The sequence below is a fragment of the Oncorhynchus clarkii genome, chromosome 20 (assembly GCF_045791955.1).
Source record: "Oncorhynchus clarkii lewisi isolate Uvic-CL-2024 chromosome 20, UVic_Ocla_1.0, whole genome shotgun sequence".
NCBI lineage: Eukaryota > Metazoa > Chordata > Actinopteri > Salmoniformes > Salmonidae > Oncorhynchus > Oncorhynchus clarkii.
Window position 1 is genome coordinate 76,963,176 of NC_092166.1, and position 22,066 is coordinate 76,985,241.

General features: G+C 43.9%; 1 protein-coding gene across 1 annotated transcript in view; it reads left to right on the forward strand.

The window, feature by feature from the left end:
* The window catches only part of LOC139376933 (CUB and sushi domain-containing protein 1-like), a 438,044-nt gene that overhangs the window by 101,555 nt on the left and 314,423 nt on the right, over nt 1-22,066 (forward strand). The window contains exon 2 of the mRNA XM_071119944.1: nt 21,157-21,373. Within this exon, the coding sequence (XP_070976045.1) occupies nt 21,157-21,373 (217 nt within the window). The remainder of the gene's footprint in view (nt 1-21,156; nt 21,374-22,066) is intronic.

Sequence of the window (22,066 nt, forward strand, 5' to 3'; positions counted from 1 at the left end):
TAGAATTTGACCAAATAGGGCTATCTTCTGTATATCACCCCAACCTTGTCACAACACAACTGACTGTCTCAAATGCATTAAGAAGAAAATACATTTGTCATGACTTCTACTGAAGTCGATGCCTCTCTTTGTTCGGGCAGTGTTCGGAGGTCGACGTCGACGGTCTTCTAGCCATCGCTGATCCATTTTTCATTTTCCATTTGTGTTGTCTTGTTTTCCCACACACCTGGTTTCATTTCCCTCATTATGTGTTGTGTATTTAGCCCTCTGTTTCCCCCCCCATGTATTTGTACTTGATTGTTTATTGTTAGGTCGGTATGTTTTCAGCTGGTTTATTCCCGGGTGCTGTTTTACCCGTGTTTAGTGGCAACCGTTATTTTGTTTGCACATTGGGTTTGTTACTTTGTGCTTTTGCTTTTATTAAAGTGTGTTGTTCACTTATCTCTGCTCTCCTGTGCCTGACTTCATGCACCAGCTACGCCTGACAACATTCCACAAATTAACTTTTAACTTTTAACAAGGCACATCTGTTAATTGAAATGCATTCCAGGTGACTACCTCATGAAGTTGGTTGAGAGAATGGCAAGAGTGTTCAAAGCTGTCATCAAGGCAAAGGGTGCTACTTTGAAGAATCTCAAAAACAAAATATATTTTGATTTGTTCAACACTTCTTTGGTTACTACATGATTCCATATGTGTTATTTCATAATTTGAATGTCTTCACTATTATTGTACAATGTAGAAAATAGTAAAAATAAAGAAAAACCCTTGAATGAGTAGGTGTGTCCACCCTTTGCTGCTATAAGAGCCTCCACTCTGCTGGGAAGGCTTTCCACAAGATGTTGGAACATTGCTGCAGGGACTTCCATTCAGCCACAAGAGCATTAATGAGGTCGGGCACTGATGTTGAGCGCTTAGGCCTGGCTCGCAGTCGGCATTCCAATTCATTCCAAAGGTGTCCGATGGGATTGAGGTCAGGTCTCTGTTTAGGCCAGTCAAGTTCTTCCACACTGATCTCATCCAAACATTTCTTTATGGACCTCGCTTTGTGCACTGGGGAATTGTCAAACTGTTGCCACAAAGTTTGAAGCACATAATCGTTGAGAATGTCATTGTATGCTGAAGCATTAAGATTTCCCTTCACTGGAACTAAGGGGCCCAGCCTGAACCATGAAAAACAGCCCCAGTCCATTATTCCTCCCCCACCAAACTTTACAGTTGGTACTATGCATTCGGGCAGCCAAACCAAGATTTGTCTGTCGGACTGCCAGATGGAGAAGCGTGATTCATCACTCCAGAGAACGCGTTTCCAGTGCTCAAGAGTCCAATTGCAGCAAGTTTTACACCGATCCAGCCGACACTTGGTATTGCGCATGGTGATCTTAGGCTTGTGTGCTACTGCTCGGCCACAGAAACCAATTTCCTGAAGCTCCCGACTAAATGTTATTGTGCTGACGTTGCTTCCAGGGGCAGTTTGGAACTCGGTAGTGAGTGTTGCAATCAAGGATAGATTATTTTTACGCGCTATGTGCTTCAGAACTCGTTGGTCCGTTCTGTGAGATTGTGTAGCCTACCACTTTGCGGCTGGATCGTTGTTGCTCCTAGACGTTTCCACTTCACAATAACAGCACTTATAGTTGACCGGGGCAGCTCTAGCAGGGCAGAAATTTGGCACCTATGGCGGTGCCACATTGAAAGTCACTGAGCTCTTCAGTTGGGGCCATTCTACTGACAATGTTTGTCTATGGAGATTGCATGGCTGTGTGCTCGATTATATACACCTCACAGCAAAGGGTGTGGCTGAAATAGCTGAATCCACTAATTTGAACTGGTGTCCAGATACTTTTGGCCATGTATATACATCCTATGAACAAGAAGATGAGAACCGAAAAGGTAGACTAAGCGATATGCCGAATATGCAGTATGTAAACATCATAGTGGGTCAATTTCCATAACAACTAAGATTGGTGTAGCGCAAGGCTCACCTTCTCCACTGTTTTGGTCCATTGGCTACCATACTAACAGCGTGAAGCGAACCCTTGCACATGTGCAGATACTGTGTGTGATTATTTGAAAGCAAAGTGTTGTATCTTAGACCGCAGCGGTATAAGGCACTGCATCTCCGTGCTAAAGGCGTCACTACATACCCTGGTTTGATTCCAGGCTGTATCACAACTGGTCATGATTGGGAGTCCCATAGGGTGGCACACAATTAGCCCAGCGTCGTCCGGGTTAGGGTTTGGTCAGGGTAGGCTGTCATTGTAAATAAGAATTTGTTCTTCTGACTTGCCTAGTTAAATAAAGGTACAATTCAAATTATAATGTATGTAAGAGATAGTTTTTCTTCCTTTTGCAAATGTCATTCACATGATTTTGTGTCAGTAAATCATAGTCCACTGTAATTGAAACATGGATTTTCAATTCGCCTGCTTTTCCAATGACTCACAATGCTGCATCTTAACAGTGTCACAATCTTGATGTGTGATAATCAATGCAATTATATAACATCACAAGCCACTTCTTCTCAAAACACTTTAGATTGTAACACTGCAATGTGAAACCGCCTTATATGATTTGTTTGGTTGGCTTGATGTTAGATTTGTTAGTTAGATAATCTATGGCAATTGCAATAATGGCATTTTCTTAAATGTGTGTGGAAATGTTTGCAGGCATGGTTGCTGAAATGTTGATGTCTCCTTGGAGCTTAACAATTTCTCCAGCTTACAAAAGAGGCTAATTTCAAGTTTAAATTCATGTCAAAATGGCAAGGGATTCAAGAAGATTTGCTGATAATAGTAGCTGGCCATGTTATTCGTGTTAAGGTTAGCGTTAGAGTTAGGGCTTGGGTTAGGGTAAAGGTTAAAGTTAGAGTCAGGGCTTGGGTTAGGGTAAAGGTTAAGGTTAGAATAAGGGGTAGGGTTAGGGTAAAGGTTACATTTGGAGTCAGGGGCAGGGTTAGGGTAAAGGTTAAAGTTAGAGTCAGGGGTAGGGTAAAGGTTAAGGTTAGAGTCAGGGGTAGGGTAAAGGTTAAGGTTAGAGTCAGGGGTAGGGTTAGGGTAAAGGTTAAAGTTAGAGTCAGGGGTAGGGTAAAGGTTAAGGTTAGAGTCAGGGGTAGGGTAAAGGTTAAGGTTAGAGTCAGGGGTAGGGCTAGGGTAAAGGTTAAAGTTAGATTCAGGCGTAAGGTTAGGGTAAAGGTTAAGGTTAGAGTCAGGGGTAGGGTTAAGGTTAAGGTTATAGTCAGGGGTAGGGTTAGGGTTAAGGTTAGAGTCAGGGCTTGGGTTAGGGTAAAGGTTAAGGTTAGAGTCAGGGGTAGGGTTAGGGTTAAGGTTAAGGTTAGATTCAGGGGTAGGGTTAGGGTAAAGGTTATAGTCAGGGGTAGGGTTAGGGTAAAGGTTAAGGTTAGAGTCAGGGGTCGGGTTAGGGTTAAGGTTAAGGTTAGATGTAGGGGTGGGGTTAGGGTAAAGGTTAAGGTTAGAGTCAGGGGTAGGGTTAGGGTAATGGTTAGAGTCAGGGGTAGGGTTAGGGTAAAGGTTAGAGTCAGGGGTAGGGTTAGGGTAAAGGTTAAGGTTAGAGTCAGGGGTAGGGTTAGGGTTAAGGTTAGAGTCAGGGCTTGGGTTAGGGTTAAGGTTAAGGTTAGAGTCAGGGGTAGGGTTAGGGTAAAGGTTAAGGTTAGAGTCAGGGGTAGGGTAAAGGTTAAGGTTAGAGTCAGGGGTAGGGTTAGGGTAAAGGTTAAAGTTAGATTCAGGTGTAGGTTTAGGGTAAAGGTTAAGGTTAGAGTCAGGGGTAGGGTTAAGGTTAAGTTTATAGTCAGGGCTTGGGTTAGGCTAAAGGTTAAGGTTAGAGTCAGGGGTAGGGTAAAGGTTAAGGTTAGAGTCAGGGGTAGGGGTAGGGTTAAGGTTAGAGTCAGGGCTTGGGTTAGGCTAAAGGTTAAGGTTAGAGTCAGGGGTAGGGTAAAGGTTAAGGTTAGAGTCAGGGGTAGGGGTAGGGTTAAGGTTAGAGTCAGGGCTTGGGTTAGGGTAAAGGTTAAGGTTAGAGTCAGGGGTAGGGTTAGGGTTAAGGTTAAGGTTAGAGTCAGGGGTAGGGTTAGGGTAAAGGTTATAGTCAGGGGTAGGGTTAGGGTAAAGGTTAAGGTTAGAGTCAGGGGTAGGGTTAGGGTAAAGGTTAAGGTTAGAGTCAGGGGTAGGGTTAGGGTTATAAGGTTAGAGTCAGGGCTTGGGTTAGGGTTAAGGTTAAGGTTAGAGTCAGGGGTGGGGTTAGGGTAAAGGTTAAGGTTAGAGTCAGGGGTAGGGTAAAGGTTAAGGTTAGAGTCAGGGGTAGGGTAAAGGTTAAGGTTAGAGTCAGGGGTAGGGTTAGGGTAAAGGTTAAAGTTAGATTCAGGGGTAGGGTTAGGGTAAAGGTTAAGGCTAGAGTCAGGGGTAAGGTTAAGGTTAAGGTTATAGTCAGGGGTAGGGTTAGGGTTAAGGTTAGAGTCAGGGCTTGGGTTAGGGTAAAGGTTAAGGTTAGAGTCAGGGGTAGGGTAAAGGTTAAGGTTAGAGTCAGGGGTAGGGTTAGGGTTAAGGTTAGAGTCAGGTCTTGGGTTAGGGTAAAGGTTAAGGTTAGGATCAGGGGTAGGGTTAGGGTTAAGGTTAAGGTTAGATTCAGGGGTAGGGTTAGGGTAAAGGTTAAGGTTAGAGTCAGGGGTAGGGTTAAGGTTATAGTCAGGGGTAGGGTTAGGGTTAAGGTTAGAGTCAGGGCTTGGGTTAGGGTAAAGGTTAAGGTTAGAGTCAGGGGTAGGGTAAAGGATAAGGTTAGAGTCAGGGGTAGGGTTAGGGTTAAGGTTAGAGTCAGGTCTTGGGTTAGGGTAAAGGTTAAGGTTAGGATCAGGGGTAGGGTTAGGGTTAAGGTTAAGGTTAGAGTCAGGGGTAGGGTTAGGGTAAAGGTTATAGTCAGGGGTAGGGTTAGGGTAAAGGTTAAGGTTAGAGCCAGGGGTCGGGTTAGGGTTAAGGTTAAGGTTAGAGTCAGGGGTAGGGTAAAGGTTAAGGTTAGAGTCAGGGGTAGGGGTAGGGTTAAGGTTAGAGTCAGGGCTTGGGTTAGGGTAAAGGTTAAGGTTAGAGTCAGGGGTAGGGTTAGGGTTAAGGTTAAGGTTAGAGTCAGGGGTAGGGTTAGGGTAAAGGTTATAGTCAGGGGTAGGGTTAGGGTAAAGGTTAAGGTTAGAGTCAGTAGTAGGGTTAGGGTAAAGGTTAAGGTTAGAGTCAGGGGTAGGGTTAGGGTTATAAGGTTAGAGTCAGGGCTTGGGTTAGGGTAAAGGTTAAAGTTAGAGTCAGGGGTAGGGTAAAGGTTAAGGTTAGAGTCAGGGGTAGGGTAAAGGTTAAGGTTAGAGTCAGGGGTAGGGTTAGGGTAAAGGTTAAAGTTAGAGTCAGGGGTAGGGTAAAGGTTAAGGTTAGAGTCAGGGGTAGGGTAAAGGTTAAGGTTAGAGTCAGGGGTAGGGCTAGGGTAAAGGTTAAAGTTAGATTCAGGCGTAAGGTTAGGGTAAAGGTTAAGGTTAGAGTCAGGGGTAGGGTTAAGGTTAAGGTTATAGTCAGGGGTAGGGTTAGGGTTAAGGTTAGAGTCAGGGCTTGGGTTAGGGTAAAGGTTAAGGTTAGAGTCAGGGGTAGGGTTAGGGTTAAGGTTAAGGTTAGATTCAGGGGTAGGGTTAGGGTAAAGGTTATAGTCAGGGGTAGGGTTAGGGTAAAGGTTAAGGTTAGAGTCAGGGGTCGGGTTAGGGTTAAGGTTAAGGTTAGATGTAGGGGTGGGGTTAGGGTAAAGGTTAAGGTTAGAGTCAGGGGTAGGGTTAGGGTAATGGTTAGAGTCAGGGGTAGGGTTAGGGTAAAGGTTAGAGTCAGGGGTAGGGTTAGGGTAAAGGTTAAGGTTAGAGTCAGGGGTAGGGTTAGGGTTAAGGTTAGAGTCAGGGCTTGGGTTAGGGTTAAGGTTAAGGTTAGAGTCAGGGGTAGGGTTAGGGTAAAGGTTAAGGTTAGAGTCAGGGGTAGGGTAAAGGTTAAGGTTAGAGTCAGGGGTAGGGTTAGGGTAAAGGTTAAAGTTAGATTCAGGTGTAGGTTTAGGGTAAAGGTTAAGGTTAGAGTCAGGGGTAGGGTTAAGGTTAAGTTTATAGTCAGGGCTTGGGTTAGGCTAAAGGTTAAGGTTAGAGTCAGGGGTAGGGTAAAGGTTAAGGTTAGAGTCAGGGGTAGGGGTAGGGTTAAGGTTAGAGTCAGGGCTTGGGTTAGGCTAAAGGTTAAGGTTAGAGTCAGGGGTAGGGTAAAGGTTAAGGTTAGAGTCAGGGGTAGGGGTAGGGTTAAGGTTAGAGTCAGGGCTTGGGTTAGGGTAAAGGTTAAGGTTAGAGTCAGGGGTAGGGTTAGGGTTAAGGTTAAGGTTAGAGTCAGGGGTAGGGTTAGGGTAAAGGTTATAGTCAGGGGTAGGGTTAGGGTAAAGGTTAAGGTTAGAGTCAGGGGTAGGGTTAGGGTAAAGGTTAAGGTTAGAGTCAGGGGTAGGGTTAGGGTTATAAGGTTAGAGTCAGGGCTTGGGTTAGGGTTAAGGTTAAGGTTAGAGTCAGGGGTGGGGTTAGGGTAAAGGTTAAGGTTAGAGTCAGGGGTAGGGTAAAGGTTAAGGTTAGAGTCAGGGGTAGGGTAAAGGTTAAGGTTAGAGTCAGGGGTAGGGTTAGGGTAAAGGTTAAAGTTAGATTCAGGGGTAGGGTTAGGGTAAAGGTTAAGGCTAGAGTCAGGGGTAAGGTTAAGGTTAAGGTTATAGTCAGGGGTAGGGTTAGGGTTAAGGTTAGAGTCAGGGCTTGGGTTAGGGTAAAGGTTAAGGTTAGAGTCAGGGGTAGGGTAAAGGTTAAGGTTAGAGTCAGGGGTAGGGTTAGGGTTAAGGTTAGAGTCAGGTCTTGGGTTAGGGTAAAGGTTAAGGTTAGGATCAGGGGTAGGGTTAGGGTTAAGGTTAAGGTTAGATTCAGGGGTAGGGTTAGGGTAAAGGTTAAGGTTAGAGTCAGGGGTAGGGTTAAGGTTATAGTCAGGGGTAGGGTTAGGGTTAAGGTTAGAGTCAGGGCTTGGGTTAGGGTAAAGGTTAAGGTTAGAGTCAGGGGTAGGGTAAAGGATAAGGTTAGAGTCAGGGGTAGGGTTAGGGTTAAGGTTAGAGTCAGGTCTTGGGTTAGGGTAAAGGTTAAGGTTAGGATCAGGGGTAGGGTTAGGGTTAAGGTTAAGGTTAGAGTCAGGGGTAGGGTTAGGGTAAAGGTTATAGTCAGGGGTAGGGTTAGGGTAAAGGTTAAGGTTAGAGCCAGGGGTCGGGTTAGGGTTAAGGTTAAGGTTAGAGTCAGGGGTAGGGTAAAGGTTAAGGTTAGAGTCAGGGGTAGGGGTAGGGTTAAGGTTAAGGTTAGAGTCAGGGGTAGGGTTAGGGTAAAGGTTATAGTCAGGGGTAGGGTTAGGGTAAAGGTTAAGGTTAGAGTCAGTAGTAGGGTTAGGGTAAAGGTTAAGGTTAGAGTCAGGGGTAGGGTTAGGGTTATAAGGTTAGAGTCAGGGCTTGGGTTAGGGTTAAGGTTAAGGTTAGAGTCAGGGGTGGGGTTAGGGTAAAGGTTAAGGTTAGAGTCAGGGGTAGGGTAAAGGTTAAGGTTAGAGTCAGGGGTAGGGTAAAGGTTAAGGTTAGAGTCAGGGGTAGGGTTAGGGTAAAGGTTAAAGTTAGATTCAGGGGTAGGGTTAGGGTAAAGGTTAAGGTTAGAGTCAGGGGTAGGGTTAAGGTTAAGGTTAAAGTCAGGGGTAGGGTTAGGGTTAAGGTTAGAGTCAGGGCTTGGGTTAGGGTAAAGGTTAAGGTTAGAGTCAGGGGTAGGGTAAAGGTTAAGGTTAGAGTCAGGGGTAGGGTTAGGGTTAAGGTTAGAGTCAGGTCTTGGGTTAGGGTAAAGGTTAAGGTTAGGATCAGGGGTAGGGTTAGGGTTAAGGTTAAGGTTAGATTCAGGGGTAGGGTTAGGGTAAAGGTTAAGGTTAGAGTCAGGGGTAGGGTTAAGGTTATAGTCAGGGGTAGGGTTAGGGTTAAGGTTAGAGTCAGGGCTTGGGTTAGGGTAAAGGTTAAGGTTAGAGTCAGGGGTAGGGTAAAGGTTAAGGTTAGAGTCAGGGGTAGGGTTAGGGTTAAGGTTATAGTCAGGGGTAGGGTTAGGGTAAAGGTTAAGGTTAGAGTCAGGGGTAGGGTTAGGGTTAAGGTTAGAGTCAGGTCTTGGGCTAGGGTAAAGGTTAAGGTTAGGATCAGGGGTAGGGTTAGGGTTAATGTTAAGGTTAGAGTCAGGGGTAGGGTTAGGGTAAAGGTTATAGTCAGGGGTAGGGTTAGGGTAAAGGTTAAGGTTAGAGACAGGGGTCGGGTTAGGGTTAAGGTTAAGGTTAGATGTAGGGGTGGGGTTAGGGTAAATGTTAAGGTTAGAGTCAGGGGTAGGGTTAGGGTAATGGTTAGAGTCAGGGGTAGGGTTAGGGTAAAGGTTAAGGTTAGGATCAGGGGTAGGGTTAGGGTTAAGGTTAAGGTTAGATTCAGGGGTAGGGTTAGGGTCAGGGGTAGGGTTAAGGTTAAGGTTAAAGTCAGGGGTAGGGTTAGGGTTAAGGTTAGAGTCAGGGCTTGGGTTAGGGTAAAGGTTAAGGTTAGAGTCAGGGGTAGGGTAAAGGTTAAGGTTAGAGTCAGGGGTAGGGTTAGGGTTAAGGTTAGAGTCAGGTCTTGGGTTAGGGTAAAGGTTAAGGTTAGGATCAGGGGTAGGGTTAGGGTTAAGGTTACGGTTAGATTCAGGGGTAGGTTTAGGGTAAAGGTTAAGGTTAGAGTCAGGGGTAGGGTTAAGGTTATAGTCAGGGGTAGGGTTAGGGTTAAGGTTAGAGTCAGGGCTTGGGTTAGGGTAAAGGTTAAGGTTAGAGTCAGGGGTAGGGTAAAGGTTAAGGTTAGAGTCAGGGGTAGGGTTAGGGTTAAGGTTAGAGTCAGGTCTTGGGTTAGGGTAAAGGTTATGGTTAGGATCAGGGGTAGGGTTAGGGTTAAGGTTAAGGTTAGAGTCAGGGGTAGGGTTAGGGTAAAGGTTATAGTCAGGGGTAGGGTTAGGGTAAAGGTTAAGGTTAGAGCCAGGGGTCGGGTTAGGGTTAAGGTTAAGGTTAGATGTAGGGGTGGGGTTAGGGTAAATGTTAAGGTTAGAGTCAGGGGTAGTGTTAGGGTAATGGTTAGAGTCAGGGGTAGGGTTAGGGTAAAGGTTAAGGTTAGAGTCAGGGGTAGGGTTAGGGAAAAGGTTAAGGTTAGAGTCAGGGGTAGGGTTAGGGTTAAGGTTAGAGTCAGGGCTTGGGTTAGGGTTAAGGTTAAGGTTAGAGTCAGGGGTGGGGTTAGGGTAAAGGTTAAGGTAAGAGTCAGGGGTAGGGTAAAGGTTAAGGTTAGAGTCAGGGGTAGGGTAAAGGTTAAGGTTAGAGTCAGGGGTAGGGTTAGGGTAAAGGTTATAGTTAGATTCAGGGGTAGGGTTAGGGTAAAGGTTAAGGTTAGAGTCAGGGGTAGGGTTAAGGTTAAGGTTATAGTCAGGGGTAGGGTTAGGGTTAAGGTTTAGAGTCAGGGCTTGGGTTAGGCTAAAGGTTAAGGTTAGAGTCAGGGGTAGGGTTAGGGTAAAGGTTAAGGTTAGAGTCAGGGGTAGGGTTAGGGTTATAAGGTTAGAGTCAGGGCTTGGGTTAGGGTTAAGGTTAAGGTTAGAGTCAGGGGTGGGGTTAGGGTAAAGGTTAAGGTAAGAGTCAGGGGTAGGGTAAAGGTTAAGGTTAGAGTCAGGGGTAGGGTAAAGGTTAAGGTTAGAGTCAGGGGTAGGGTTAGGGTAAAGGTTATAGTTAGATTCAGGGGTAGGGTTAGGGTAAAGGTTAAGGTTAGAGTCAGGGGTAGGGTTAAGGTTAAGGTTAAAGTCAGGGGTAGGGTTAGGGTTAAGGTTAGAGTCAGGGCTTGGGTTAGGGTAAAGGTTAAGGTTAGAGTCAGGGGTAGGGTAAAGGTTAAGGTTAGAGTCAGGGCTTGGGTTAGGGTTAAGGTTAAAGTTAGATTCAGGGGTAGGGTTAGGGTAAAGGTTAAGGTTAGAGTCAGGGGTAGGGTAAAGGTTAAGGTTAGAGTCAGGGGTAGGGTTAGGGTAAAGGTTAAAGTTAGATTCAGGGGTAGGGTTAGGGTAAAGGTTAAGGTTAGAGTCAGGGGTAGGGTTAAGGTTAAGGTTATAGTCAGGGGTAGGGTTAGGGTTAAGGTTAGAGTCAGGGCTTGGGTTAGGCTAAAGGTTAAGGTTAGAGTCAGGGGTAGGGTAAAGGTTAAGGTTAGAGTCAGGGGTAGGGTTAGGGTTAAGGTTAGAGTCAGGGCTTGGGTTAGGGTAAAGGTTAAGGTTAGAGTCAGGGGTAGGGTTAAGGTTAAGGTTAGAGTCAGGGGTAGGGTTAGGGTAAAGGTTATAGTCGGGGGTAGGGTTAGGGTAAAGGTTAATGTTAGAGTCAGGGGTAGGGTAAAGGTTAAGGTTAGAGTCAGGGGTAGGGTAAAGGTTAAGGTTAGAGTCAGGGGTAGGGTTAGGGTAAAGGTTAAAGTTAGATTCAGGGGTAGGGTTAGGTTAAAGGTTAAGGTTACAGTCAGGGGTAGGGTTAGGGTTAAGGTTAGAGTCAGGGCTTGGGTTAGGGTTAAGGTTAAGGTTAGAGTCAGGGGTAGGGTTAGGGTAAAGGTTAAGGTTAGAGTCAGGGGTAGGGTAAAGGTTAAGGTTAGAGTCAGGGGTAGGGTAAAGGTTAAGGTTAGAGTCAGGGGTAGGGTTAGGGTAAAGGTTAAGGTTAGAGTCAGGGGTAGGGTTAAGGTTAAGGTTATAGTCAGGGGTAGGGTTAGGGTTAAGGTTAGAGTCAGGGGTAGGGTTAGGGTAAAGGTTATAGTCAGGGGTAGGGTTAGGGTAAAGGTTAAGGTTAGAGTCAGGGGTAGGGTTAGGGTAAAGGTTAAGGTTAGAGTCAGGGGTAGGGTTAGGGTTATAAGGTTAGAGTCAGGGCTTGGGTTAGGGTTAAGGTTAAGGTTAGAGTCAGGGGTGGGGTTAGGGTAAAGGTTAAGGTTAGAGTCAGGGGTAGGGTAAAGGTTAAGGTTAGAGTCAGGGGTAGGGTAAAGGTTAAGGTTAGAGTCAGGGGTAGGGTTAGGGTAAAGGTTAAAGTTAGATTCAGGGGTAGGGTTAGGGTAAAGGTTAAGGTTAGAGTCAGGGGTAGGGTTAAGGTTAAGGTTAAAGTCAGGGGTAGGGTTAGGGTTAAGGTTAGAGTCAGGGCTTGGGTTAGGGTAAAGGTTAAGGTTAGAGTCAGGGGTAGGGTAAAGGTTAAGGTTAGAGTCAGGGGTAGGGTTAGGGTTAAGGTTAGAGTCAGGTCTTGGGTTAGGGTAAAGGTTAAGGTTAGGATCAGGGGTAGGGTTAGGGTTAAGGTTAAGGTTAGATTCAGGGGTAGGTTTAGGGTAAAGGTTAAGGTTAGAGTCAGGGGTAGGGTTAAGGTTATAGTCAGGGGTAGGGTTAGGGTTAAGGTTAGAGTCAGGGCTTGGGTTAGGGTAAAGGTTAAGGTTAGAGTCAGGGGTAGGGTAAAGGTTAAGGTTAGAGTCAGGGGTAGGGTTAGGGTTAAGGTTAGAGTCAGGTCTTGGGTTAGGGTAAAGGTTAAGGTTAGGATCAGGGGTAGGGTTAGGGTTAAGGTTAAGGTTAGATTCAGGGGTAGGGTTAGGGTAAAGGTTAAGGTTAGAGTCAGGGGTAGGGTTAAGGTTAAGGTTAGAGTCAGGGGTAGGGTAAAGGTTAAGGTTAGAGTCAGGGGTAGGGTTAGGGTAAAGGTTATAGTTAGATTCAGGGGTAGGGTTAGGGTAAAGGTTAAGGTTAGAGTCAGGGGTAGGGTTAAGGTTAAGGTTATAGTCAGGGGTAGGGTTAGGGTTAAGGTTAGAATCAGGGCTTGGGTTAGGCTAAAGGTTAAGGTTAGAGTCAGGGGTAGGGTTAGGGTAAAGGTTAAGGTTAGAGTCAGGGGTAGGGTTAGGGTTATAAGGTTAGAGTCAGGGCTTGGGTTAGGGTTAAGGTTAAGGTTAGAGTCAGGGGTGGGGTTAGGGTAAAGGTTAAGGTAAGAGTCAGGGGTAGGGTAAAGGTTAAGGTTAGAGTCAGGGGTAGGGTAAAGGTTAAGGTTAGAGTCAGGGGTAGGGTTAGGGTAAAGGTTATAGTTAGATTCAGGGGTAGGGTTAGGGTAAAGGTTAAGGTTAGAGTCAGGGGTAGGGTTAAGGTTAAGGTTAAAGTCAGGGGTAGGGTTAGGGTTAAGGTTAGAGTCAGGGCTTGGGTTAGGGTAAAGGTTAAGGTTAGAGTCAGGGGTAGGGTAAAGGTTAAGGTTAGAGTCAGGGCTTGGGTTAGGGTTAAGGTTAAAGTTAGATTCAGGGGTAGGGTTAGGGTAAAGGTTAAGGTTAGAGTCAGGGGTAGGGTAAAGGTTAAGGTTAGAGTCAGGGGTAGGGTAAAGGTTAAGGTTAGAGTCAGGGGTAGGGTTAGGGTAAAGGTTAAAGTTAGATTCAGGGGTAGGGTTAGGGTAAAGGTTAAGGTTAGAGTCAGGGGTAGGGTTAAGGTTAAGGTTATAGTCAGGGGTAGGGTTAGGGTTAATGTTAGAGTCAGGGCTTGGGTTAGGCTAAAGGTTAAGGTTAGAGTCAGGGGTAGGGTAAAGGTTAAGGTTAGAGTCAGGGGTAGGGTTAGGGTTAAGGTTAGAGTCAGGGCTTGGGTTAGGGTAAAGGTTAAGGTTAGAGTCAGGGGTAGGGTTAGGGTTAAGGTTAAGGTTAGAGTCAGGGGTAGGGTTAGGGTAAAGGTTATAGTCGGGGGTAGGGTTAGGGTAAAGGTTAATGTTAGAGTCAGGGGTAGGGTAAAGGTTAAGGTTCGAGTCAGGGGTAGGGTAAAGGTTAAGGTTAGAGTCAGGGGTAGGGTTAGGGTAAAGGTTAAAGTTAGATTCAGGGGTAGGGTTAGGTTAAAGGTTAAGGTTACAGTCAGGGGTAGGGTTAGGGTTAAGGTTAGAGTCAGGGCTTGGGTTAGGGTTAAGGTTAAGGTTAGAGTCAGGGGTGGGGTTAGGGTGAAGGTTAAGGTTAGAGTCAGGGGTAGGGTAAAGGTTAAGGTTAGAGTCAGGGGTAGGGCAAAGGTTAAGGTTAGAGTCAGGGGTAGGGTTAGGGTAAAGGTTAAGGTTAGAGTCAGGGGTAGGGTTAAGGTTATAGTCAGGGGTAGGGTTAGGGTTAAGGTTAGAGTCAGGGCTTGGGTTAGGCTAAAGGTTAAGGTTAGAGTCAGGGGTAGGGTTAGGGTTAAGGTTAGAGTCAGGGCTTGGGTTAGGGTTAAGGTTAAAGTTAGATTCAGGGGTAGGGTTAGGGTAAAGGTTAAGGTTAGAGTCAGGGGTAGGGTAAAGGTCAGGGGTAAGGTTAGAGTCAGGGGTAGGGTAAAGGTTAAGGTTAGAGTCAGGGGTAGGGTTAGGGTTAAAGGTTAAAGTTAGAGTCAGGGGTAGGGTTAGGGTTAAGGTTAGAGTCAGGGCTTGGGTTAGGCAGGGGTAGGGTTAGGGTAAAGGTTAAAGTTAGATTCAGGGGTAGGGTTAGGGTTAAGGTTAAGGTTAGAGTCAGGGGTAGGGTTAGGGTTAAGGTTAGAGTCAGGGCTTGGGTTAGGCTAAAGGTTAAGGTTAGAGTCAGGGGTAGGGTAAAGGTTAAGGTTAGAGTCAGGGGTAGGGTTAGGGTTAAGGTTAGAGTCAGGGCTTGGGTTAGGGTAAAGGTTAAGGTTAGAGTCAGGGGTAGGGTTAGGGTAAAGGTTATAGTCGGGGGTAGGGTTAGGGTAAAGGTTAATGTTAGAGTCAGGGGTAGGGTAAAGGTTAAGGTTAGAGTCAGGGGTAGGGTAAAGGTTAAGGTTAGAGTCAGGGGTAGGGTTAGGGTAAAGGTTAAAGTAAGATTCAGGGGTAGGGTTAGGTTAAAGGTTAAGGTTACAGTCAGGGGTAGGGTTAGGGTTAAGGTTAGAGTCAGGGCTTGGGTTAGGGTTAAGGTTAAGGTTAGAGTCAGGGGTGGGGTTAGGGTAAAGGTTAAGGTTAGAGTCAGGGGTAGGGTAAAGGTTAAGGTTAGAGTCAGGGGTAGGGTAAAGGTTAAGGTTAGAGTCAGGGGTAGGGTTAGGGTAAAGGTTAAGGTTAGAGTCAGGGGTAGGGTTAAGGTTATAGTCAGGGGTAGGGTTAGGGTTAAGGTTAGAGTCAGGGCTTGGGTTAGGCTAAAGGTTAAGGTTAGAGTCAGGGGTAGGGTTAGGGTTAAGGTTAGAGTCAGGGCTTGGGTTAGGGTTAAGGTTAAAGTTAGATTCAGGGGTAGGGTTAGGGTAAAGGTTAAGGTTAGAGTCAGGGGTAGGGTAAAGGTTAAGGTTAGAGTCAGGGGTAGGGTAAAGGTTAAGGTTAGAGTCAGGGGTAGGGTTAGGGTAAAGGTTAAAGGTCAGGGGTAGGGTTAGGTTAAAGGTTAAGGTTACAGTCAGGGGTAGGGTTAGGGTTAAGGTTAGAGTCAGGGCTTGGGTTAGGGTTAAGGTTAAGGTTAGAGTCAGGGGTGGGGTTAGGGTAAAGGTTAAGGTTAGAGTCAGGGGTAGGGTAAAGGTTAAGGTTAGAGTCAGGGGTAGGGTAAAGGTTAAGGTTAGAGTCAGGGGTAGGGTTAGGGTAAAGGTTAAAGTTAGATTCAGGGGTAGGGTTAGGGTAAAGGTTAAGGTTAGAGTCAGGGGTAGGGTTAAGGTTAAGGTTATAGTCAGGGGTAGGGTTAGGGTTAAGGTTAGAGTCAGGGCTTGGGTTAGGCTAAAGGTTAAGGTTAGAGTCAGGGGTAGGGTTAGGGTTAAGGTTAGAGTCAGGGCTTGGGTTAGGGTTAAGGTTAAAGTTAGATTCAGGGGTAGGGTTAGGGTAAAGGTTAAGGTTAGAGTCAGGGGTAGGGTAAAGGTTAAGGTTAGAGTCAGGGGTAGGGTAAAGGTTAAGGTTAGAGTCAGGGGTAGGGTTAGGGTAAAGGTTAAAGTTAGATTCAGGGGTAGGGTTAGGGTAAAGGTTAAGGTTAGAGTCAGGGGTAGGGTTAAGGTTAAGGTTATAGTCAGGGGTAGGGTTAGGGTTAAGGTTAGAGTCAGGACTTGGGTTAGGCTAAAGGTTAAGGTTAGAGTCAGTGGCAGGGTAAAGGTTAAGGTTAGAGTCAGGGGTAGGGTTAGGGTTAAGGTTAGAGTCAGGGCTTGGGTTAGGGTAAAGGTTAAGGTTAGAGTCAGGGGTAGGGTTAGGGTTAAGGTTAAGGTTAGAGTCAGGGGTAGGGTTAGGGTAAAGGTTATAGTCGGGGGTAGGGTTAGGGTAAAGGTTAATGTTAGAGTCAGGGGTAGGGTAAAGGTTAAGGTTAGAGTCAGGGGTAGGGTAAAGGTTAAGGTTAGAGTCAGGGGTAGGGTTAGGGTAAAGGTTAAAGTTAGATTCAGGGGTAGGGTTAGGTTAAAGGTTAAGGTTACAGTCAGGGGTAGGGTAAAGGTTAAGGTTAGAGTCAGGGCTTGGGTTAGGGTAAAGGTTAAGGTTAGAGTCAGGGATCGGGTTAGGGTTAAGGTTAAGGTTAGATGAAGGGGTGGGGTTAGGGTAAAGGTTAAGGTTAGAGTCAGGGGTAGGGTTAGGATAAAGGTTAAGGTTAGAGTCAGGGGTAGGGTTAAGGTTAAGGTTAGAGTCAGGGGTAGGGTTAGAGTTAAGGTTAGAGTCAGGGCTTGGGTTAGGGTTAAGGTTAAGGTTAGAGTCAGGGGTGGGGTTAGGGTAAAGGTTAAGGTTAGAGTCAGGGGTAGGGTTAGGGTAATGGTTAGAGTCAGGGGTAGGGTTAGGGTTAGGGTAAAGGTTAAGGTTAGAGTCAGGGGTAGGGTAAAGGTTAAGGTTAGATTCAGGGGCAGGGTTAGGGTAAAGGTTAAGGTTAGAGTCAGGGGTAGGGTTAGGGTAAAGGTTAAGGTTAGAGTCAGGGGTAGGGTTAGGGTTAAGGTTAGAGTCAGGGGTAGGGTTTGGGTAAAGGTTAAGGTTAGAGTCAGGAGTAGGGTTAGGGTAAAGGTTAGAGTCAGGGCTTGGTTTAGGGTAAAGGTTAAGGTTAGAGTCCGGGGTAGGGTTAGGGTAAAGGTTAAGATTAGAGTCAGGGGTAGGGTTAGGGTAAAGGTTAAGGTTAGAGTCCGGGGTAGGGTTAGGGTAAAGGTTAAGATTAGAGTCAGGGCTTGGTTTAGGGTAAAGGTTAAGGTTAGAGTCCGGGGTAGGGTTAGGGTAAAGGTTAAGGTTAGAGTCAGGGGTAGGGTTAGGGTAAAGGTTAAGGTTAGAGTCAGGGGTAGGGTTAGGGTAAAGGTTAAGGTTAGAGTCAGGGGTAGGGTTAGGGTTAAGGTTATAGTCAGGGGTAGGGTTAGGGTAAAGGTTAAGGTTAGAGTCAGGAGTAGGGTTAGGGTAAAGGTTAGAGTCAGGGCTTGGTTTAGGGTAAAGGTTAAGGTTAGAGTCCGGGGTAGGGTTAGGGTAAAGATGCCTACTCATAATTTGTTAAAATCACTTGATGATATCATTAGGTGTTACTGGAGATGAGTTTAGGGATAGGATAAGGGTTAAGGTTTGAGTTAGGGTTAGTAGATAGTTTTTTGAAATGTTACTGATAGTCTGTAGATTGATAATTGTAAAAGACTACACCAAGGGATGACCATGAAGCCAGCGAAGTAGATAACTTACTTCAGCAGAAGTGGTCTTGTACTGATTGGTGTTTTTCTGAACAGCACCGGATGTCCCTGTTCTAACACATGCATGCTGTGATCACTCATTGGAGTGACCTCTAGAAGCATGTTTACTGGGCATTAATAAAAATAGAATTTTCCATTGCGTCTACAAGCCCCCTAACTGGGTATTCATCAACAACCAACTGGGTATTTATCAACAACCAACTGGGTATTCATCAACAACCTACTGGGTATTCATCAACAACCAACTGGGTATTCATCAACAACCAACTGGGTATTCATCAACAACCTACTGGGTATTCATCAACCACCAACTGGGTATTCATCAACAACCAACTGGGTATTCATCAACAACCTACTGGGTATTCATCAACAACCTACTGGGTATTCATCAACAACCTACTGGGTATTCATCAACAACCAACTGAGTATTCATCAACAACCTACTGGGTATTCATCAACAACCAACTGGGTATTCATCAACAACCAACTGGGTATTCATCAACAACCTACTGGGTATTCATCAACAACCAACTGGGTATTCATCAACAACCTACTGGGTATTCATCAACAACCTACTGGGTATTCATCAACAACCTACTGGGTATTCATCAACAACCAACTGGGTATTCATCAACAACCAACTGGGTATTCATCAACAACCTACTGGGTATTCATCAACAACCAACTGGGTATTCATCAACAACCTACTGGGTATTCATCAACAACCAACTGGGTATTCATCAACAACCTACTGGGTATTCATCAACAACCAACTGGGTATTCATCAACAACCTACTGGGTATTCACCAACAACCAACTGGGTATTCATCAACAACCTACTGGGTATTCATCAACAACCAACTGGGTATTCATCAACAACCAACTGGGTATTCATCAACAACCTACTGGGTATTCATCAACAACCTACTGGGTATTCATCAACAACCTACTGGGTATTCATCAACAACCAATTGGGTATTCATCAACAACCTACTGGGTATTCATCAACAACCAACTGGGTATTCATCAACAACCTACTGGGTATTCATCAACAACCTACTGGGTATTCATCAACAACCAACTGGGTATTCATCAACAACCAACTGGGTATTCATCAACAACCTACTGGGTATTCATCAACAACCAACTGGGTATTCATCAACAACCTACTGGGTATTCATCAACAACCAACTGGGTATTCATCAACAACCTACTGGGTATTCATCAACAACCAACTGGGTATTCATCAACAACCTACTGGGTATTCATCAACAACCTACTGGGTATTCATCAACAACCAACTGGGTATTCATCAACAACCAACTGGGTATTCATCAACAACCAACTGGGTATTCATCAACAACCTACTGGGTATTCATCAACAACCTACTGGGTATTCATCAACAACCTACTGGGTATTCATCATGATGTCAGTTCTCTTTCTTTATTCATGGAGTTGTATGGCTGTTTATTCAATGCTATCTATTTCAAAAGCTGACCCCTGCTTGGTTGTTATGGAGGCAAAGTGTGGGAATTTATTGACCATCGACCACAGGTTGGCTACTGCAGTGATAATGTTAATGAATCAATACAGAGTGCTATCAGTGGCACAATTAAGGCTGTATTTCATGTTCCACACCAAGTTGTACCTCTGCAAGGGCAGCTCTACTGTCTGTCACTTCAAACTAGTGCATTAGTCTGTATTATCCTGACAAAATTAATCCCTGGTTGTGGATCTCATTAATGTTGCACTGGTGGGATAAACAGTCTGTGGTGAAAAACAAATAAGCGATTTATAGTGCCTTTGGTAATGAACCACAATGCACTTGCTTTTGACCTGCAAGTTATATTTGAGCTTATGATTATCAGTCATGCTAACAAATAAAAGATGATGAAAATATGCCAACACAGATGGTCCTGAACCCAAATGCCAACCTACAGTATTATAGTACAAACACAAAGTGCATTGGACCAGAATACAGATGTCTGAGGGTGTCCAGCATCAAACAAATACAGCAGCATCTGGTTGCAGCCTGAGCATGTTTTAGGCACATTTGATGTGCTCAAAGAGTGTCAACAAATTGGAGAGATGGCATGTCCCATCTGCAGACTGTCTATTTGTGTGAAATGTGCTACGGTAGAGAGACAAAATGGTTACACCGTCTCAAGCTTATTGAACTACAACTACTGTAGCCCTTTCTGTTTTATTTGTCAACAAACATATGGTATAAATATGGTATAACATGTCCATCTTTTTCATAACAAAACGTTTTCATAAAATGCTGAATTTCCAGTGACCTCTTTAGCCTTCCATGTCCTTCACGGATTACTAATGTTCTGAGGAATGGTGTTTTGGCATAAAGTGATACATGTTTAACTAACAGAACAGAAAGTAATGTCTTCTACCAGACAACAGTATAATTAGTCTCATTCACCCAATATAATGGCTGTGGTTGGTAGAGTTCATGCTAAATGTTTTTTGTTGTGTGCTTCAGTTTCTATTGCTGCTTATGATTTCAGAGGTCTTCTGATTTTGTAATTTGATGGTAACATATTTATAAAAATATTGTCTCAGTAGCGTTGACAAAGCTTTGATGAGTCAGCATTTTTTTCAATCTTCATTTGTTTCAAAAAATTGTGTTCTTCTTACATATGAACAGACCTCCATGCTTTTAGTTCCATTGTTATTTATCGAGGTAGAGCTCTAGCCTATACAATTGTGGACTGTTTATATTTCTGACTTAACAGTTCTTAGAACAACAACATGCTTCTTAGAACAACAACATGCTTCTTAGAACAACAACATGCTTCTTAGAATAACAACATGCTTCTTAGAATAACAACATGCTTCTTAGAACTACAACATGCTTCTTAGAACAACAACATGCTTCTTAGAACAACAACATGCTTCTTAGAACAACAACATGCTTCTTAGAATAACAACATGCTTCTTAGAACAACAACATGCTTCTTAGAATAATAACATGCTTCTTAGAACAACAACATGCTTCTTAGAACAACAACATGCTTCTTAGAATAAAAACATGCTTCTTAGAACAACAACATGCTTCTTAGAATAACAACATGCTTCTTAGAACAACAACATGCTTCTTAGAATAACAACATGCTTCTTAGAACAACAACATGCTTCTTACAACAACAACATGCTTCTTAGAACAACAACATGCTTCTTAGAACAACAACATGCTTCTTAGAATAACAACATGCTTCTTAGAATAACAACATGCTTCTTAGAATAAAAACATGCTTCTTAGAACAACAACATGCTTCTTAGAACAACAACATGCTTCTTACAACAACAACATGCTTCTTAGAACAACAACATGCTTCTTAGAACAACAACATGCTTCTTAGAACAACAACATGCTTCTTACAACAACAACATGCTTCTTAGAACAACAACATGCTTCTTAGAACAACAACATGCTTCTTAGAATAACAACATGCTTCTTAGAATAACAACATGCTTCTTAGAATAAAAACATGCTTCTTAGAACAACAACATGCTTCTTAGAACAACAACATGCTTCTTAGAATAACAACATGGGTCTTAGAAAACATCAACAGACATGAAATTGTGAGCAATGTTTTCCAGTGGCAGATAATCATACATTGCGCTAACCTTACAGCTACTCTCGTCTTTTATCTATGAGTGGTTTTGGATTGACACAAATGTCTGCCTGGGAGTATTAGCAACAAGCATATTTAATTGAAATCATTGCTTGACATCTACATGCAGAAACACTCTATTTACTTTAAGCTAATGATTCTTGGCAAAGAATGGCAGGATTTAACCTTGTTACTCTTTCATTGCAAAGCTTGTGAGGTTGAAAGGACAATGGCATAATCTCCTTTCATCAAAGATTCTACACCTCTTTGATGAGGTATAATGACTTGGTATAATCATATGTGTGCAAGCGTTGTTGTGTGTGCTGTATTTCTCACCTTGGAGAACAGTTCTGAATAGTGATTGCAAGTTCTCTTTCTGCTCCAGGTAAGATTATGATTAAGGCCATTGGGTTTGGGTACCTTTTCAGTTTGGGTCCGTTAGTTAACAATACAAAATGACTCCGCTTTCATGCATACTGCTTTTCAATCATAAATAAGCCAAGATATTGGAAGGTCCCCCTATGATGCTCACAATATGACACAGCGAGTGATGAGACATGTGAAATGGAGCACCGAGGAAAATGTACCATACATTTGCATATGTCAACATACCCAAACACATATATATTTAATGTTTGTGAAGAGAGGTTCTTGTGTTCAGGCCTGAGGCTTCCAATGGGTAATGGAAGGGGGTGCTTTGTTGTGCTACAGAAATGCTGTTTCAGTGGCATATTTGAGAACAATATATAGCTGTTTCATACCAGAGTCATGCATAATATTCCCGAATTTACAGCGTGTAAATTCTTAGATTGGTCATCTAAAAGATCCATATTATATCTTATGTCTGTCTTTGATTTTATCCTCAGGTCAAACTTGTGGTGGTGTTGCACAAGGACTAAATGGAACGATAGAGAGTCCTGGCTTTCCCCACGGCTACCCAAACTATGCCAACTGTACCTGGATCATCATCACAGGAGAACGAAACAGGATACAGTTGTCATTTCACACCTTTGCTCTTGAAGAGGACTGTGACATCGTCTCTATTTATGACGGACAACCACAGCCAGGAAACCTGAAAATGAGGTAACAGACTTTTACTTAACCATATGCATTTTTCTATGTAGGTCTACTGGGTGGTGATCTGAGAACATTTCTTAACAATGGCTTGGTTTTGCGTTCATTTGATTTTAGTGCTACTGTATTGTTGTATCATTAGTGGTCCTGTGTGGCGCTAGCAATGTCCAAGTTGTTAATATACAGTTAATATACACCCCTTGACATTTGTGTTACAGCCTGAATTTAAAATTAATTATATTTAGATTTTTGTCACTGGTTTAAAATGAAAAAAGTAAGCATTCAACACCTTTGTTGTGGCAAGCCTAAATAGGTTAAGGAGGAAAACTGTGCTTAACAAGTCACATAATAAGTTGAATGGACTCACTCTGTGTGCAATAATAGTGTTTAGCATGATTTTTGAATGACTAACTCATCTCCGTACCCCACACACAATTTTCTGTAAGGTCCCTCAGTCGAGCATTGAATTTCAGACACAGATTCAACCACAAACACCAGGGAGGTTTTTCAATGCCTCACAAAGAAGGGCATCCATTAGTAGATGGGTAAAATAAATAAAAAAGCAGACATTGAATGTTCCTTTGAACACGGTTAAGTTAATAATTAGGGGCGGTTCGAAATTTACAAAATGGTTACCTGGAGGAAAATGTGGGAGGATCAGGCTTTTTCAATTTCAGTCAAGGGGGCAGTTTAGATTTTTTA